At 38.2% G+C, this 20,260-nt stretch overlaps 1 protein-coding gene across 2 annotated transcripts; it reads right to left on the bottom strand.

Moving 5' to 3' along the window:
* Window positions 1-1,078: 1,078 nt before the first annotated feature.
* On the bottom strand, window positions 1,079-19,882 carry SGO1 (shugoshin 1). 2 transcript variants are annotated; one of them, XM_052001136.1, is made up of 9 exons: window positions 19,448-19,739; window positions 14,152-14,300; window positions 13,871-14,064; window positions 11,893-11,997; window positions 9,251-9,330; window positions 7,827-7,897; window positions 6,219-7,076; window positions 1,917-2,106; window positions 1,079-1,768 (listed from the first exon to the last, which is right to left on the bottom strand). In XM_052001136.1, the coding sequence occupies exons 2-9, from the start codon at window positions 14,291-14,293 to the stop codon at window positions 1,624-1,626; spliced, it is 1,785 nt and encodes a 594-aa protein (XP_051857096.1). In that variant the 5' UTR covers window positions 14,294-14,300; window positions 19,448-19,739; the 3' UTR covers window positions 1,079-1,623. The 2 variants fall into 2 exon arrangements, with proteins under 2 accessions (XP_051857096.1, XP_051857097.1); XM_052001137.1 differs by lacking the exon at window positions 11,893-11,997 and having other exon boundaries at window positions 19,448-19,882.
* Between the last annotated feature and the right edge of the window lie 378 nt (window positions 19,883-20,260).

Genomic DNA, 20,260 nt, shown 5'->3' with positions numbered 1-20,260 from the left:
AGAAAAGTACATTAGAAACCGAGGTGTTTGTCAAATTCCGCTGTCGTTGCAGTCAGGTGAAATGGCCCCATATCCCCGACTGCCTGGGTACAGCATTGTGGCCACTGCTCCCAGTGTATCTGCACCTGCCTCTTCATCACTTCCCATCACTACAGGAATTTGAGGGAGGTAGAAATGACACAATAGTACGGGTAATGTCTTTTGACTTAAGCATAAATTGGGTTAGTGAGGAAGAGAAGGGCAAAGTTGGCTTCCCTCTTTTCCAGTTATGGAAGTCCAGTGGCAAGACAAAATCCAAACGACCCTTCGTGGTTTAGGATGTGGTGGATGAACTTGCCATTTCTGAATTACTGGGCTCTAAGTGCCCCTTTTCAGTTGCATTCAGGGCCACTGGAACAAACTGCTCTCATTTGCCCATTCCAAGGGAAGTCTTCATAAGCTTGGGGTAGACACCTTCCTAACTCACTAAAGGATACTAGTTTTCCCTGAAAACATCCTACACACCACTGATGGAGGAACATCTTACATCAATGAAATCCCAATTTTGTAAAATATATGCCTCATGTAACAAGGCAACTTGCAAGTGAACCCAGAGACATTTTAATCAAATTTTTCTTACTTTTAACAGAACAGCAGAAGATACAGAAAGGCTTTGTTCTCTTTTTATCACATTGGAAGGATTTCATGACATCCTTGTGCCTTCATTTTACTTATGTTTTTAAAGGAACTACTGAGATAGCAAATGGGAAAAGGTAAATGCTTGTTCAGCCAGTGTTCTATTTTGTTAACAAAATTTTCTTATTTGTATTGAAGCAAATTGATAAGATAAAATTTGGGTCAATGCCTGGTGAGAATGAAGGAAGCTGCTTTCACCAGCCCTATAGTATGAAACCAAAAGTGAAAGGACATTCATTTGAATTTGTCCACATGAGTAGTCATTTATTCTTTCATGGCTTTGGTTCACTTAGTAAGAGATCCTATACATTAAAGCTCCAAGACAACTGTTCCAGTCATGAAATTCTGTACTCTGCTTAATAAAAAAGAAAACATACTTTAAGAGAAGACAGTTATCACAGTGTTAGCTTACAAAACTTTTATTATTTCTGGTATAACAGATTTCTTAAATTTAAGAAAATATATACAAGGCTACAAAAAGTCAAACTGAATCATACAAAGTGGCCAGAAATTTTATTGTTCGCAGATAATGAAAATGAATAATTAATTTTGAATGATTCTTTACTTGTCTTTTAAGACATTTCACAGTTATGATCCCCCATATTTAGGGAGAACAGAGATGTGTGAAGTTTGATAATTTAAAGATTTTAGTTTGTCTAATTAACCATCACAATTTTCTCTACAATTACTATAGGAAATATAATTTTCATTAAAACTAGGGGCTTTACGTAGTATAATACATTTAAGCTTTTAAAGAGGGTAAGACAAGTTATTCATCTACAATAGGAAACCAAAAAAAAAAAAAAAAACTAATATCAAATGTTTGAAGATATGTTTTTAAAGCACAATAGTGCTATAAAAACAGAACTTTTCACATCAATGCTTCTGCCTACTCTTGGCCCAATAACACCATCAATTCTTTTCAAGCAAGAGAGTATAAGATGGATTTCAACGACATCCAACAAAAGCTTCATCGTATTTGGACAAAGAATGCTTCTTTGAAGATCTGCGTTGTTTAGAGTCCTTTTTCTGCTTGAAAATTGGAGAATTCAAAAAACATACATCTGTAAATGGGTCTCCTCTTCTCAGTTTTCTGTGAAAGTAAAGTAAGATGTGAGAAATAATCCTAAGATTCATATATTACTTTTGTAATTCAAGTCAGAATCGCATCACACATAAATGTTCTGTCCCAACATCTACAACCCTCTGCGTCACCCCACCAAAAACCCATTCGAACATACGTGGCAAGTGCAGGTTCCTTATAATTGACACTGAGGGTACACCTGCGCTTACGCAGGGGCAAAGCGGAACTTTCTTCACTCTTGCTGAATGGCATGGAATGTTTTCTGCTTTTTGCACCAGAAGTCTGATGGATATTGGTGACATCCTTCAAGCTGAGATGAAATGACTGTTGAGTTTCAGTAGGTGAACCTATGGAAAGAACATTCATTGAAGCGTAATCCAGAAAGAATAAAAAACTTAAAATTGCTTTTAATTATGCAACCTAAGCTTAGAAAAATCAGAATGTTTACCTAATGCAACTTTTGATACATGTAAGACAAACTCTGAGAACACGACTGAATAAAGAGGGAACCAAGGAAAAGAGAACAAAGATTTGAGAGAGAAAAGGAATGAATGACAATGCCCAAGTCTGAGGAAGATATGGAAAGAAAAGTAATAGAAAACCCAGGGGAGTGAGGCTGGTCTTGATTAGGAGAACCATCAGCCAGAAGGGAAGGAAAAAAGATGGGGTGAAGGGAAGTTTGCTCCATTAAGTTGGAGCAAGTCAAAAATCAACCTTAAATGAACAGAAAGGTTTAAAGGAAGAAGAAATTTCTGTGCAATCCAAAGGGACTCAACAAAGCCTAAAGAAGTCAGCTCACTCTGAAAAAACAGGAGTCATTTTGCCTAAAATGATCTTTTTGGTCCTGGGATGCAATCCATTGGTGTTAGGTGCTCCTGTGTGAGGATTGGCTATGATTGCTTGGCACCTAGTGATCTTTGGGACATGGCCTGAGGTGTGGAAAGGCTCAGTAACTTTCCTACCAATATCCATGTACGTGGCAAATGTGAGACATAAACTTGGGAGTTCCTGACCTAGAGGATGGCTCTGTCCATTCCTCCCTGCTATCTCATATGTAAACTTTAAGTTATTTGCTATAAAAAGGAGACCAGAAGAGCCTAGAAAACATCTTCATCAAGAACAACTGATGATCTGGGCCAGAGAAGAAACAGAAGCCCCCGGCAACAGAGGCTGAATATATATAACTGAATAATAAAACACTGCAGAGATGAGGGTGGAAGTTAAAAAATGTCGCTTCACAAAACTATAAAAAGTAGTGGTGGGGAAGTTTGTAGAAAACTTGGCCTGAGACCCAATGAAGTAGAAAATTTTCAAAACATTTTAGATGAAACATCTTTAGATTAGGAGAAATAAATGAAAAAATAGCAACTTGCCTCACTGTAATCATTATTGATAGCCTTTAACGTCTTGAAATCTCAATTTTCTCATTGAAAAATGGTGATGATATACAATACCTTCACTAAATCTCCCACAGAGTTATGACATTCAAATGAAATAAGTTATATGTTTTTTAAGCCTTGAAACACTAAAATTGTCCGCTATAGTGTCTACACCACCCAAGGAATATTCCTGTTATATTTGGCCCTGGTTGATAGTGCTTATTTTTGTGTATACCATTTTCTTAAGATATAAATGAGCTGAAGGGAAGCTTGACAAAGCAGAGAACAGGACAGCTTTGGAATGAGAAAGAGAAAGTTCAAGGCAATTCATTCTGTCTCAGTGCCCCGGCAGGTAGCTTCCTGAAACTATAAGAGGTAAGTAATCAATTTATCTCATTGGAGGAATTTTCCATACCAGGATTACTTAGGCTGATAAAATCATAGGTTCATAGCGAAAGAAAAAATGGCTTCACAAGGATAATAAACTATATTTCTAGAGCACTTTATCTGATATCTCTTTGGTAAAGTCCCATTTACTTCACTACATTAAATTCCTCATGGATGTACTGTAGGCCGTCCTCCAGCAGATGTCAGAAATTCATTTTTGTCTTGCTATTCTAGAATAGGATGTTCTTAACAGATGTTGATTTGATAATGAGAAGGCAGAACTATACAATTTTATTACTTCAGCTTTCTCAATTAAGGAAGATCTTTAGAATGTACAGGATCAATTAAATGTAATTAACAGAGAACTGATAGGTCAGATCAGTGAGGAGATGGTAAGACAAGAAGCAGCACTCAAAGGAGTTCATGTTACTATATCTCGAAACCTTGGGGGAAATGGAGGGGAAGGTGCCGTGATGACAGTGGTATAGGAAGGATGAAACTCCAGGATAACCATGGCATCGTCTGGATTTGAACCTTGGTCATGTAATTTTGTGACCTGGGACAATTCATTTCATCACATCTCAGTTATCTGCAAAAATAAATGGTTTAAGCTGGATGATCTTTCATAGGTTTTGGCTGCCAGTAACCTTAGAAAACTTCTGGAACCTGGGACAGGCAATACCTTCCTGGAGAAAAGCAATCCTCTCAAGTCTTCAAAAAAGAAAAGTGGGTCTATTCCACCACTTCAGAGTTTTAAGTATAACTTCAATTTCTGGCTCAATTCTAAAATATATCAAGAAAGGGGTAATTTGCACACTGAGAAAGGAACCAGTAATTGCAAGTAAAGAAAATAATCAAGATGACGATGTCAGACTAATCTCATTTATGAGTCTGGTGCAGCAAGCATTCCTATTTTCAGCATGTCACAGGACAAAGTCATTTAATGAATGCTCAAGGGCAAAGATAGATCATAGTACAACGAAGAGAGATTGGGAGCCAGGCCAGTATGGACCCATAGTTAGATTTAAAAAATCAAAATCCAGTAGAGGTAGTTTCCATAGTGTGCTCGGGACTTATTCTTGGTCCTGTTCTACTTAATGACCTGGACTTAGGTATAGATAGCATGCCTCTCATGTCTGCAAATGAAACAAATCCAGGAGGAGCACCTAGTTCATTGAATGGTAGAGTTAATATTCAAAAGAGATTTCAACATACTGGAAATGATAAAATGAAATATAGGAGGAATATCAGTAATGTAATTTAATTAAAAAAAAAAAAAACAAAACCCCAAACTGAATTTCAGGATTAGAGAAATGGTTAGATAGCTGCCCCTGTGAAACTTAATTAACAAAGAACTGATGGGCAAAATAAGTGAGGGGATGGTTAAGACAAGAGTAAGCAACACTCAAGAGAGTTCATATTACTAAACCTTGAAGCCATGGGGGGAAAAAAGTCCCATAGTAACATAGACAGATGCACAGCACAGTATTACATACAATAATGAGATTACACTATGTCATCAAGGGGTTAGAATTAGGGTTATAGAAGCTTCTAGGGAAAGTTCCAAAGAAGCCAATACTTTTACAATCATAGAAGCCTAATGTGTCTGCAGGAGACATCTTGTGTCTACAAGGACAGTGGCCTCCTATTTGTCACATTCTCTCGTTGGGCCAAATATGGGATACTGTGCCTTTCTTTACATTTCCTGCCCTGAGTACACTGTTTGGCCCATAGCAAATGCCTGATAAACTTGTATTGGCTGACTATAAAGTATGAGTGCTCTGCTTAGTGATGGCTATTAATAAACTGGGGGATCCATAGAGAAAACATGGAGAGGAGGAAATGATGACCTAGTGTTACCCAGGAGAATCAATTAGAGATGGGTGAGCTTGGAAGGGAGACTGAGAGGCCATGAGCACTGCCAGGTTTTGCCAGGCAGAAATAAGCCTAAAAAGGTGGGAGCTACAAAGAAGAACATGATTAGAGCCTTCTCCAGCTGGGATGAACTGCCAAGAGGTTTGGTTCCACATTTCCTGTCATTAACCTCTTTGAGGAAAGGTCACCTGCCAAGGGACACTGCATTGAAGAGGGACAGTAATTCAAGTAGTGGACTTTACAGAGTTCCTTTCTATTTCCAGGCTCAGATTTTGGGGCCAAACTGATGGGCCTCCTACAAGATGACTTTCATTTTCTTAAAATATAAACTGAGATAATTTTCTGAAAATACGATGAGGAGGAGTCGAAGACAATATGGGAAATGTGAGAATAGGTTGTTGATCCATAAAGATTATCAAGTCACTTGAAGTGATGTTTACATTTAACAATAGGTTGAATTATGTTTGTAATCCGTTATTTATAGACCTTGTACATTTTTTTTTTTTTTACAATATATGCAAATCCTTTGATTTTGGCCCAATTTTATCTCTTCATCAAACTTTTTATTTTTTGCTTCTGTGGTCGTCACTAATAGGGCATCTGCAATATGCCTGAGATCACGTTTAAAGGCCAGCCTGAAGTGGGACAAAGACAGACAGGAATGGTTTCCCCACAACACTATCAGCCTCAACATCCCCCTCCAGAGACAGATGGTGATTGTCCAACCTCCCCCAGAGAAACATATGGCGAACATATCAGCACCGAGCTATCATTTACCATCAACATCAAAGCTGCCGACAAACAAACGATTCACTTACTGATGCAGTGGCTGGTGTCCGCTCGCACAGAGCTCTCAGGGTTGGTTTCAGCCATACATTTCTTCTGCTCTAAGAGCCCCCTTTTGGCCCGGGGTCTCATTTGGACTGGACTTAAAAAAGAGTCCAGATTTTGCATGTATTTGGATTTTTGTTTAAAAGGTACATAGAGTTCACCAGAATCTCGTTCTGAAATACTTGATTCAGAGCTGTTCATTTCAGACTGAATGCTGATTTCTTCTTGCTCACAATCATCATTCACTTTCTTTTGACGGAAAGGAGTGATGTGAACACGTTCTTCAAAATTAAAATTGTAGGCATCGCTGGAGTCAATAGACTCATCTACTTTTTCCTTGGAAAGAGTTTTATTACCTACACTTCTGCTCTTTCTGCCCTTTGATGCACACTTGGATTTCTGCATCCCACCAGATTTTCCTTTCTGTTCTCTTTTTCCTCTTTGTGCATTTTTATTTTTCATTTCAGTTTGTTTCACTTCAGGTTCCATCACCACACATTCTGTTTCAGTAAGAGCATCTGGCTCAAGGAGTGCTGGGGATAAATTAATTTGGTTCTTGTTCCACTGACAGATATTTTGGTCTAGCTTATCAGTGACAAAATTGTTTACTGGATTTTCCTCAGATCCAAGGCTGTCCAGTTTGCAAAATTCCTCTGCCATATTATCAATTTCTAAACGGTCTAAGGTTTCAAGGTGACATATGTCAGTGTGTGTTTTCCGTACACTGCAGCGCCGAACAGACACACTTCTTGGTAAGACACTGTTTGGTGGCTTCTCCTCTTCATTTGGAGAAGAAGTCTCAATATTAAGCCCCAGTATGTCTTGACAAACAGGAGAGCTTTCTCCTAAGGATTTAATAGATAAATTAATTTAAAAGGTTCTCCTCCCCCCACCCCCATCAACCCCTACTTAATACATTGTTCTTAGACATGTCAGGATCAGAAAGTTATTTTCTACACTTACAATAGGTTGCAAAAGTATCTGTTTTAGGAAATGTCTTGGTAAACTTGACATTAGTTACATGAATCTGTCTAGTGAAAAGATGTTGTCTGGCCCCTGGAAAAACTCTCTAAAGGTCTATTATATTCCTCTGATTTAAAGAAAATCAAGAAAATGAATCTAGTTGAACTGATTAATACAGCCAACAAAAAATTAAGCAACATCTACCTGCATAACATAAGAGAAGCAGCTATAGGAAACACAAAAAGTAAAGATAAGAACTGTTTGGGGAACATACAATTTTACTGAAAAGGCATGTGAAAACCCAGCACTTTTGTTTAAACATCAAATGAGGAGGATAGGTATTAAATGCTATAGAAATTCAAAGGAGGAGAGGTGTCTGAGCACAGTCGAGGGCACGGAAGAAGGAAGGCAGGCATCTGAGGCAAGAAGAATCACATGAACAAAGATGAAGAAGCAGGGATGAGCCAGGTCTAGATCTGTTTTAGGGAATATGAAGTTAAGGATGGAAACATGGACTGGGCCCAAACTGTAAAGGGCCTCGAATGTTAAGTTAGACTTTAGACTTTATTCTAAAAGTAATAGAAAGTTAATGATAGTCTATGAGCAGTGGATGCTGGTGAAGTGGTAATTACCTTCTATTTGAAATGATTCGGTTTTTCCTGGAAGGTCAGCATCCAGAACAGGTACAGATCTTGGAAGTTGCCTATGAATAACAGCTACAATTTATTCATTAATCCTATTGTAATAATAATTTCAACATTTTCCCAATTATTATTAACTTGTTTTAGGTACCATCTCCCAACTCTACAAAAGTTCTTTAGCCAGAGACTATTTACAAACAATTTTTTAAAAATAGCAATCACCTGAAGCTAACTTCTCATTCTTGTGTATGTGTGTGTGTATTTTGGGGCTGGGGAGGAGAGAGAAAAGATTGTCAATGAATAGGACCTAGATCTGAACTTTGCTGCCTGAGGTAGTCTGTCCTTATTTGGTGACAGGCAGTATATTGGAAGAAGTGAGAAGAGCTGAGGTTGAATCTCAACTTTGCTTACTTAGTATGAAAGTTCAGACCAATCAGCTCTCAGCTTCAGTTTGCCTATAAGTATTGTGAAGGGATTATGCTGGGTGATTGAAGATCCCTTTGCAGTTCTAGATTCTACATGGAATAATCCAGATAAAATGGTCTTTGATTTGGCAAGAACATACTTTTTTTTTTTTTTTTTTAAGTCAGGAATAAGAGAAAAGAGGATTGGGCTCCAAATCCTCCTGACTACTTCATGTGATCACTTGCAGTCTGATTTTCCTCATTTTTAAAATGATGTGATTTAACTTATACTTTTCTCAGTACACTCTTCATATTTGGTTCAAAGATAAAACTTGTATACAATGTAATGATCAAATTCTGAAATAGTACAGTCTGAATTATATTGTATATTCAGTATATCAAAAGAGAACATATTTCATTTCAAAATGAATGCAAGCCTTTCATTTTTGATCCACAAAATATGATTTTCTTCACATATCTGATCATTAATATTTGTAATTTCCAATTAAATTTAGTATGATATTCTTCCCTGTGGACCTTTTTAAGCCATAAAAATCAGTATTTAAATATAGATTTTCATCACCCATAAGAGTAGTTTTATGTCAATCAAATAATAAACCATGTTATAAATACAATCCTAACTCAACTTCATTCTTTACATTCATCTGTATGCTTTGTTGCTCTTAAATTAGATTGCTTTAAAATGATACATTAAGAGAATGGCTGAAAATAGATAGGAGATGGGAATATGTTTTAAAATAATAAACTGTCCAGCCCCCAAAGATAGCATTAATTACATGGTTATCTGAGAACTGAAGTGTAATATTTCTTCTATAAACTAGACAATTTATACCCTAAGGAAAAAAGACAGCATTAGAATAATCACTTCAATATAACCCTTGAGCTGTAAAGTATGTATAAAAGATATGATTTTAGGGAATAGAATGCCAATCCTACAAAGGAATTTGAGAGGTGCATTTGTTAATAGTTTTGAAAAAATTTTATACTAACGGTGAATGATTTACTGCTGAGTCACTGGAGATATCTTCATTGTAGCATTCCTCTGTTTCTGAGGTACATATTCTTTGGTTCTGTTAATATGTATGAAAGATAGTCATTAATATGGAAATGTCCATTAGAAGGTTTAATGATTACTTTATCAATTCAAATTATACAAGACAAGGCAAGTAAGTGTGACCCATCTATGTAGACTCAGTTTTTAGCTACAAAAATCCTATTCCAGTTCTGAAGGTAGTCCATCTGCAAAATAGGGGAATGGAAGGGAATAACTTTTTATTATGTACTTACATATTTTTTTCTTCAAAAAGATGTTATTTTAGGAAGGTAGCCTATATTCAGATTAAAATGACACTACAAGAACAGTGAAGACGAAGATACACTCATCCTACTAAATAACACCAGAGACATAAATGGTCTGTTTTTTAAAGGTTTAAAGTCAAGTTTCTTTGAAAAGTACAATTCTTCTACTATACTTGTAACTACTTAATGAAAGTTGTGTTCATAGTCACTATTATTGATAGTAAATAAATAAAATGAAAAAGGAATAGTTGGTATAGTTTATGAATAATTCTAAAATTACACTGAAACATTGACTAAAAAGAAAAAAAAATGGATTAAAAAGTGTTTTAATCTTTTTTTATTGATGCTACAATTAGAAGCACATCAGTCATTTCACCAACCCCCCCCCAAAAAAAAGGCAGGAAAAATACTTCTCATGAACATTTTTTCCCCCTTAAAAATTCCAACAAGGTTTACCCAATATACAACAACATTTTCACTGCTGATTAATTTCTAATCATTTAGGAATGACTATCAAAAAGTTGGACCATAAAGTAGGGAACTTTTACTACTTTCTGTAAATGTATCCATTTACTAATAAGCTTTTCTAAATAAAATCTTATAAACTTTGTGGCTGAAACTCACTGAAACTTTAGAGAGACTAGGAGACAATGATTCAAAGCTTTCTCCCCCATTCCCTCCCTATCCCCACTTCCCTCCTCCGTCCCCCACAAAGGAATCTTGAGAAGACCAAAGAAAAGCAATTTCTTTTTTTTTTGTTTGTTTGTTTATTTTGCTGAGGCAATTGGGGTTAACTAACTTGCCAAGGCTCACATAGCTAGAAAGTGTTAAGTGTGTAAGACCTTATTTGAGCTCAGGGCTTCCTGACTTCAGGGCTGATGCTTTATCTACTATACCATTTAGGTGCCCCCTGCCTCCCCTTTAATATTAAGCTTAACACTAAAAGAGAAAACATATATATATATATATATATATATATATGTATGTATGTATGTATAGTAGAAGAGAACAAATTAATTCTATATGAAAGCATGAATTTCTATTATGTACTGCTTATTTTTAAAATAAAAAAAATTATATAATTCAACATGCTACTTTCAAAGTTGTCCTGCTTGTTTCCTTCTGAATTTTCTTCTGTTCCTTCTTCAATGAGCTCCTAATTCTTTCTTTTTCATCTTTTTTTTGGAGGGCAACACTATCACTTGCTTCCCTCACCCCCCAAACTCCATCCCATGAGAAAACCTTATTTATAACAAATGGACACAGTTAAGGAGAACAAATCCAAATAGTTGCCACGTCTCATTCAATTTCGCCTATCTTTAAGAAACATGCTTTGAACTCTGGTACGTTTAGAAGAATGGCAATGGCCTCAATAGAAATAGGTAACTTGGGAAGAGGAGAAAAATATAACCCTTTGGATAAAAACATATGGAATCATCAGTGTAGAGATGATGATTGGGAATTGATGAAATTGCCACCAGCCAGAGTGTGGAGAGACAAGTAAAGAAGGCCTGAGAGGGAAGCCTGAGGGTCTTCCATGCTGGGGGGCAAGACCAGGAACCAAATTGTGGCACAGAAGCCAAAGAAGAGGCTCCATGATCAAAGGGTTGGTCAATAGTGTCATTAGTAGCAAAGAGGCAAAAGAGAAAAAGGACTCATTCCAAGATCACTGGGCTTGAATTCAGAGATCACTGGTAAATAACCTTGCAGTTTCAATACAACAGTTGAACAGTGAATGAATCATGAGAAGTAGAAATGGAAAATGCTTTCTAGAAATTTGACAGGAAAGGAAAAAATTGCAGTAGGATGGCAATTTATAGGCAGAAGTTATCAACTGAACATTTTTAAGAATGAGGAGACTTGTTATGTCATAGGCTGCAAAGAAGAGCAAAGGGAGAAAATGAAAGGGAGAGAATAAAGGGAGAATATAAAGTAAAAAAAGGCAGTCTTTCAGGATACCTAAAAGAAATGGAATTAAAGTCAGAATAGTTAGACCTGATAAGAAGCAATCCATTTTCTTTGGAAAATAAATCAAAGGAGACGAGGAGTGGAGATGTATATACAGATATTGATAAGTGGAAAAGAGTAACTTAGGAAAATAGGAAGCAAGGTCATCTGTTGAGTGGGGGGTGGGAAGGATTTCAGAAAGGATGAAAAGGTTTAGAGTACCTATTGAGATATTTCCTTTTCTAAGTACCTTTATTAATACACATTAAAAAAAAAAAGGGAACAGAATCTCAGAAACGATATTATATACATTACAGGTGTTGTATAAATACCGTTCAAAATAAATGTCTTAAGAGAAAAAAAGAAAGAAAATTGAATGAACTTACAAGAGCTGTAGAACACAAAGCTTGAGCTGGGCTAAGAAGGTCAGCTGTCTCTAGCAATTTTTGAGTGACCTTACAAATAATGCCTCTCAAAGTTGACAGTTTAGCCTGATTAAGGAAAAAAGAAAAATGTTTATGTTACATTACAATGAATTCTTAAATCCTGCCAACTACAAAACCTATTTTGGGAGAGGGCTAGGGAATGGAAGAGATAGGGGTCAAAAGTATTTATCAGCAAGACACTAAGTACAGAATATTAAATAAAATTTCTATATACCATGGGCCTTATCCTTATAGAGCTTAATTTAATGTAGGGTTGGTCAGTGAGGGTGGGGATCAACAAAGGGAGAAAAACTAAGCACAAATAATTATCAAATACAACATTAAGTGTACCAGAGAATTAGAAACAAAAGAATGCTACAGAAAATACAAAAAAGAAGATTCTGAAAGATCAAAAGGATCAAGAAAGTAGTGTTTGAAAAGGACTTTAAAGAATATGTAGCAAATACATGAGTAAAAAAGGACATTTCAGACATACAAAATTACATAAGAAAGAGACACAAAGTCAGGAAAGCTCAGGGCATATTTTGAGGCAGAGAGCCCACTTTAGTTAGAATGGAGAGAATGAAAACAATATGATTAGGCTAGGTCAAGTGGCTCAAGATTGTGAAGGGCCTTGAAAAATGGGCAAAAGTTTGACTACATTGGCAAGCAACAGGAAGCCACAGAAACCTTTTGAGCAGAGAAGTGATATGAGTAGGTCTATGGCAATAGCCTTATTTTCATTTGGCTCTAGACGGTCTTTTTCAATAGTTTTTTTTTCCCTTGGCCAACAAAAAATATTTTCTTTTCCCTATATAATCAACCATTGATGACATAAGAAAACTGTTCAGAAGGATGCTGAGTCAAAGGAAAGCAGAACAGCCAATATGGGATTTTAAATTTATAAGAAATAATATATAGAAGGCAGATGAAAAAGTGAAAATTAACTATTATATGGAACTTTCTGGTCTCCACTAATATAATTTGCTACTTCTATTCCTGGCTTAAATTATACTGACACCAGGTTTGTAGAAATAAATGCTGTTAGCCTTAAATATCCACACTATCAATAAACCTGATTCCCTTAAAATAACAATAGTCAAAATGCTAGGGGGGAGGGGAGAAGGGGAATTGGTTGTTGATATCAAAAGACCATCATGGGTCAGGCCTTTCCCCAAATTAATCTGCTGAAACTCAAAGAGAGTACTGGTTCCTGTCACATCTGTACACATATGAAACAGAATCATTCAAAATAATTGGGTCAAGATGGTTAAAATGATTGTCCTGATAACTTGAATATCAGTGTTTATAAATTACTGCTGCAAAATAAAATTGAAAAGGTGATTGAGTCTTTTGACCTACTATAATTTACCTGTTGTATTTTTAGAGCCAGCTTAAATATAATTACTCTCTCAGCTCAGCAACTTGTCTCTGTCATTCAGTTCAATTTGCTAAATGATCAGCAATGCATAAAGTCAAATGTTCAATTTGCTATTTGCTTCAAAAACAAACAGGTACCAAAGCTTCCAGTGTATGTGCAAGGTACTGGAGATAAAAAGACAAAAACTAAAATTAGCCCTCAGGGAGTTATACTTTATTGAAGAAACACAACAGGTACATAAGCAAGTGCAAGGAAAAAGAAAAGCGAGAGAACATGAATCAAGAAAGAGTGACTTCATGGAGAAGGTGACTCATGGAGTTAGACGTGAAGGAAAACCAATTAGAAAAGCACAAGCATCAACCCTATACTCAAGGCTGTGTACAAGACATGATTAAGTTTGGAAGTGGACCAGAGGTTTAGACTGAACAAGATAACAGGAAAAAGTTACTTTCTATAAAGTGAGCTAGATTAGTAATAGGTAAAAAAAGTTAATTTAAGGGCTTTAAAATTTTCTCCTGGGAAAACATCTTTTTTTTTTTTTTTTGGCAATGAAAATACCTGAGAAGAATCTTCTGCTTGCTTAGTCAGCTGTCTTCTTACTACAAATAGCTGAAGGTTTAAGTACTGGCATTCTTTCTTCAAATGTAGGATGGTGTCATGGGCATCCCTCACTTTGGATCTTTCATTTTCTAGAGCTAAAGCTAGAGCTCTGTTGTTTTCCTGGTAACTTTTCAACTGTGTAGATGGGTTGGCTAAAAGAAAACGTCAATACCTCATTAATTATTAAATGCAAATTTAGTGAATGATGCTAAAAGAAAATAAACGTGAAAGCCTCTTACTGAGAATCTTGCACTTTGCAGACAATATGGGTTTCGGTTTGCCAATTTGTGCCAATCGCTTATTTCTTTTCTCTTTCATCCGTTCCTTTATATCTTCCAGACTATCCTGAATGGATCTTTTAAGGCATTTTTCCTTCGACATCTTCTCCCTAAAGATTTTATAGGGAGAAAAATATTTAAGTGAATCATTTCAAGCAATAACCCATTTGTTATGAAATAAGCTATGTAACTGAAATAAGACAATATACACTATGTCTCGAGATTTGGCAATTTACTTGTATATGATTATCCAATCAATGTGCGTACTTTAGATTTTGCAGGCCTCTCAATTTCAATGTACCATTTCTAATGTCATTCTGGTGTCCTTTGGAATATGTTTAAATAATGAAGGCATTTCTAAAAGACGGGTTTTCCACTTGAAGATTCCTAAAGCACTTTCCTTGTCTGTTAACATTTTAAAGTTTTGAGCAGAACCAGAAAATTGGTTTAATAACAACAGAATTATGAGATGATCAAATATGATGGATTTGGTTCTTCTAAAAAACGCAGTGATTCAAGGAAATTCCAATAAACTTGGGATAGAAAATGCCATCCACATCCAGATAGAAAACTTTGCAGACTGAATGTGGATCAAAACATAGCATTTTCACCTTGTTTGCTTTTTCTTTCTCATGGTTTTTTCTCTGGAATGAAGAGTCTACCTTATCCAGGTCTTCTCACTGAGTTTTTTGTATGTTAACACTTTGCTGGTATTCAGTTCTACTGGCCTCCCCCGTCATGGAACCTGGGGATCTAGCTCTTTTTTTGAAGTTCTGTGATACTGCTGTGAGGAGCACACTTACATCTAGGTACTACATGTCTGTGTGTGTGCACCTGAACATGTGTGTACATATGTATCTCCTGTGCTCAATGTCTACCTGTTACTCTGGTAACAGTAATATTGCTACTCCATGACCTCAGATACTTCCTACCTGTGTGACTCTGGGCAAGTCATTTAACCCCAACTGCCTTAGCAGATCTTTGCTAAACTGGTTTTTGGATTACAGTCAGTCTACCCTGGGGGTCCATTTTCTGGGGCATGCAGGCATGTTAAGACCCTACAAAGCTTAAATTCTGTTGGGGGTAATCTTGAAGAATTCAGGATCACCTCCACAGATAGCAAAGTAGATATGATGTTAACAGAAAAAAAGTGACAAATCTTTTGTGTTAATTACAACCATCCCTCCCCCACCCCAATTGCAGAGTATGCTATACCGTACAAAAAAAAAAAAAAGAAATATACTCAATTCAAAAGCAAAACCCTTTTAATTTAATTCTATTCATCAGATATTTATTGATGTGCAAAGCTGCCAAAGATTTTTACTAGGTAAAGGTATATCTGCCCTGAGGGATGGGGCAGAGTTACATGGATATCTGGATTAAACCATATATTACTGTACAAAGGATATTAAAATTTTTCAAATCCTACATTATATGTAAATATAAGCTATTAATAATAGAGGTACAAAAAGTGCTATGGAGTTTTAGAGGAAGAGATCATATCTGGTTTGAGGAATAAAGAAAAGTTTCATGGAAAAGGTAGCATTCAAATTGGTTCTTAAAAGATAGGCTGGATTTTTACAGTTGAGGATATTGGGGAAGCAAGGAACATAAGCCAAGTCCTAAAGCATAAGATAGAAATGGATCCCAGCAGGTCCTATTGACCTAAAATTATAAATTAATATTGTGTTATACTACATCCAGGAGTTTAATATTTTAAGCCTAGAAGAAAGGATATGCAGATAGGTATGAGGAATAGTGAACTGTTCAGTTTAGATGGCCTCCTTAATGAAATAAAATATTGGATCTGGCATTCAAGAAACTTTATGATCTGGCTCCAATATTAATTTCACAATATTTTCCTTTTGGGTACGCTACTAACCAGACTAAATTAGTTGAATCTATGTTCCTTTTCCTCCTGGGCATCCATGTATATATTTAAAAGAAAACACTTCTAATTGACATATTTTCTTTTAAGGTTTAACTCAGATACCACCAACCCAAAGTATGCCTTTCCTGAGCTCTCTTGCTGGGAGTGCTTATTCCACTTTGAATCTCTTAGGGTACTTTGGCTTTTTCTATGAGGTTATTCGTTATCTGATTTCTTGAAATAAACAACTTTAATCTGTTCTTTCTCCTTGTTTTTAAATTTCTTGGGTGAAGGAGTTGTCATTTTTCATTTAGTTATTTCAGTGAGTGCAGTATTGTTATTTAATGATATGCCTTAGTCTCAACTATAAATGAACGAGTTGAATCTGATGGTCTCTAAGGTTTCCTCTACTAACAAATATATGATTGTGGGACAAATATTGAATTGAAGGTAGGGAGTGGTAGGAAACATGGTTGGAAAGCAAGGCTCAGGCCTTATCACAGAAGGTAAGGCCTTAAATGAAAGCCAACATCACTAAGACTTTCACTCCATAGCAAATGGAGAGCCACTTACTGAAAAGATTCTGGGGAGGGAGGGAAATGACTTCTGCTAAGCAAATTCTAGAACTTACATTCCTTTCTATGATGCTACAGTCTCTTAGCTTTAAAACGCATGTTTTCTTCACTATGTTCCATAACAAATTTCTTTGCTTCAATGTTCTGAATCCAACTCTTTTCTTTACAACTCCCTTCTCAGAATCTCCATTTTCTCTAGTTCTTCTGACTTTGATTATTTTACCTTTTGTCAGATTAGACCTTAAACTATATATAGTAATACTTTAAGCTATATTGGATGATTTATAGTAGAATATCCAAATCTATTTTTTAAGAAATGTTACTAAGGAAAAAAAAAAAAAACAAAGTTACTAAGAAAAAGAAAACAAATCAGGAGCAAGAAAACTGGCTACATTAAAAATATAAAAATGAAAAGTTACAAATGAAATATTTACTATTAGATTACTCCTCACAGACTGAACATGTGATTTTTCTGATGTCAATGCAGGTCAACAACTTCTCTACAATTACAATTGTGAAGAGTTGCCTAGAGAACACTAAGTTGAGACAGAAGCATTCAATGTATATCAGAGGAACACCCAAACCCAAGTCTTTCTGGCATGGTTGCCCACTATCTACTGTGTCTTATACAGGCTCTGAGTGCTTGACAGACCTTGCACAGGAGAAGCCCCCAATTTGTTTGGTCTCTTAGAGATATTAAACAGAAAAATATCAGACTCAGATGCCTTACAGAAGCCTATGTTGGTAATCTTGGACTTGCCAAGGCTATGCCAGCAGAGCACAAGCTTGGGCAGTGTGGATAGAAGCTAGATTCTGACATGGTTGTTGAATGGACCAACTTAGTTAAGTGGAGAAGTTAATCACCAGTAAGCTGGCCAGTATTACTTACTTAATAAATTACTTGACCATGGTTGTTTATACACGTTAAAAATGGAGGGTCTGAGCTAAACAATAATGATTATCCAGAGGATGACCAGGACTTATTGGCCGGATTCTGGTGAAGATTCCTTTTGTATACACATTGAACCAGAGGTGTCCTGATGTAGCTTCCAACAAATTGAAGTCACAGATCAAAGAACAAATCCCTATCTATAGCATGTTCACAAAAAGTTTTATTAATGCCATCAAAATAAATAGGCATTACCAAGGAAACACAACTACTGTGTTTTACTTTGCATATATAATTTCTATCCTTTTCATCCAGAATTGTTTGTATATAGGCTCATGTTTACACATATCAGCTAAAATTATGCTTTGGGCAAATGGTGACAGAAGGTGTGTGTCGAACAATCAGGTCAAGCTCTTGACTTGAATCTCATTTCAAGCCAGGAACAGAAGTGATGCGAACAAGGCCATGGGGCTTTGCCAACTTTAAGAGTCCTTAGTCTGCCTATTATTTCATTTTAGAGGCTATACAAATGATACTCTATGATAGGCGTATATTCTCTTCGAGGAGAGGATCACTATCTTATGTCCCTCCTGACTGAAATGACTCAAAACAGAAGTCATCTCAGTTGCTGCATCTCTCCAGGAATTTTGTATGATAACCCATATGTTCTGTTAGCTTTGAGAATGATCCATATACTTAAAGAAGGCATCCTTCACAGAAATACGACAAAGGAAGGGTGCCTTTTTAAAACAAAATTCTATAAAACCATAATCTTTAGCAGAAGTTCTTCATCAGGAGTCAGCAGTTAGATTTCAGGATGCGAATTAAATAGGAAAATTACCTCCATCTTTATTTTCACTAATCTTTAAATGAAATGTAGCATTTCCTTTAATTATTAAAACACATACACATCTACACACATATACATTATTCCGAGAACCACTTTCCCAAGAGGCCCCGCCAGTGCTGCTCTGCTTGCCTGCGGAGGTGGATTCCCCAGAGGAGCCGTCCTCCCGGGATCTCCAGTTACCCCAGGATTTGCGAAGGAAGCGAGAGCCGGACCAGACCACCGCTCAGTGTCCCCTCCCCCCCATCCGAGAGGGTTTTAAATCCTATCTCCACAAGCTGACCCACTCACGAGCGACACTCCCCTTCGACCCTCTTTCTCCCCCATTCTAGCCTGCTCCCAACGCGCGTGCCTGACGTCGCTCTCCCTGGGAGCTTTCCGTGGCTCCCTGTTACCTACAAAGTCAGCCCAGTTACAGCACTTTTACGGGGGTAAAAGACTTTCAATATAAACTCTCCCTCTTGTGCTTTAGAATAAGGCCAATGACCTCTCTCTTCTCAATGAGGCCACAGAGCTCTCCGAGATCCAGGCTGACGGATACACCCATTTTAGAGATGAGGAAAGCAGAGGCTGAGAGGCTAGCTGAGTTGATCAGGGTCACTAGTGGGGCCGGAGAGCCCCACCCGCAGCTCGTGGAAGGGTCAGTTCTAAGGCCCCCCGCAGTCCTCCCAGAGGGCGGGAGCCGCGAGCTGGGGGCGGGGACACAGAAACAAGATCGCCCCTCCCCCTCCCCAGAGAAAGGACCAAGTAACACGGGGATCCGCGGAGAAGAGAAGCTACAGGGGAAGAAAGTCGGAGAGGAGGGGGTGGGGGAAGGGAAGGGCCTGGGTGAAGGCCCGGAGACGGGAGGCGAGCCCGTCCGGAGTATCCGCTCGACATCCCATGACTCCGGGCTTTCGGGGCCTTCATCGGAGCCAGCGGCCCTCCGTGCGGCCTCCCCCGGGACAGACGGCCTAGGCATTCCCAAGGGCGAAGCTCCCGCCGGGCGAGTCCCGGGGCCACCCCTCGCGGCCCGGCCCGTCCTCCAGTCTCCCGCCCGGCTGCCCTCCCGCCGCCAGCGGCGCGCTTCGACCTACGAGCTCCGGCGTCCCCCGCCAGCGGCGCCGGCTCCGGCTGCGGCCGGGTCCGTTGGTTCCGTTTACTCGGCGGCTTCCGGAGCCTCGTTCGAAATTCTCCGCTGCGCTCCCCCATTGGCGGATAGCACCGCATCACGTGAGGCGGTCGAAGTGCCTCCGTCGCCTGGGAGACCAGAGAGAGAGGGGCGTGTGTCCCTCCCGCCCACTTGTCTACATCACGTGATACCTACTCTCGCCTCATTCCTTTAAGACCCGCCTATTCGTCGCCTGTCCGCTGCTCTTTTTTTTTTTTTTTTTGCATCCGGGTACCTCGTTTTCTCCCGGCGAGGAAATCTGTCTCCGCCCCCGACGCCCTGCTGCGCTAGGGTTGGGGAATTCTCAAGTTCTTTGGGCGGGGTTAGTTTCGGTCGCCCCTCATCGCCCTCTGGTGGTCTTAGAGGGTAACGACGCTCCCCCCTTTCTGGCTCACACTTTTACCGGGCACCTAAACAGGTGCTCGGATCTTGGTTCAAACAAAAAGAGTCTCAGTTAAGCGGAGCGACTAAAGAACACTCACAAAACAAAACAATCCACACTTAGCGAGCTGGCAGTTTCACCTGAGCCTCAGTTTCTCTGCCAGATGTAAATTACTTGCATCACCCGCCTCTTCTAAATCTTAAAAAATTGTTTCCCTCTAAATCTGGAGACATCGAACTGTGGCGGAAGCGGCGGGGAAAGAGCCGTGGGTCTGGGGGCCCGCGTGCGTTTGCGCACGTTCAGTCAAGTTAGCTGGGGGGCGCTTTTGTGGAGGGGTCCCTGGAGCTGGGGAACCTG

The sequence above is a fragment of the Antechinus flavipes genome, chromosome 5 (assembly GCF_016432865.1).
Source record: "Antechinus flavipes isolate AdamAnt ecotype Samford, QLD, Australia chromosome 5, AdamAnt_v2, whole genome shotgun sequence".
NCBI classification, from domain to species: domain Eukaryota; kingdom Metazoa; phylum Chordata; class Mammalia; order Dasyuromorphia; family Dasyuridae; genus Antechinus; species Antechinus flavipes.
This window is presented reverse-complemented; position numbering and strand designations above follow the sequence as displayed.

What these genes read in the sequence shown, in the direction of transcription:
- SGO1 (XM_052001136.1), bottom strand. Translation starts at nt 14,293, where the DNA reads ATGTCGAAGGAAAAATGCCTTAAAAGATCCATTCAGGATAGTCTGGAA. An exon ending in GGACACCAGCCACTGCATCA is followed by an intron (nt 2,107 to 6,218) that starts GTAAGTGAATCG and finishes TTCTTTCCATAG; the next exon opens with GTTCACCTACTGAAACTCAA. An exon ending in AAGGAACCTGCACTTGCCAC is followed by an intron (nt 1,769 to 1,916) that starts GTATGTTCGAAT and finishes TTACTTTCACAG; the next exon opens with AAAACTGAGAAGAGGAGACC.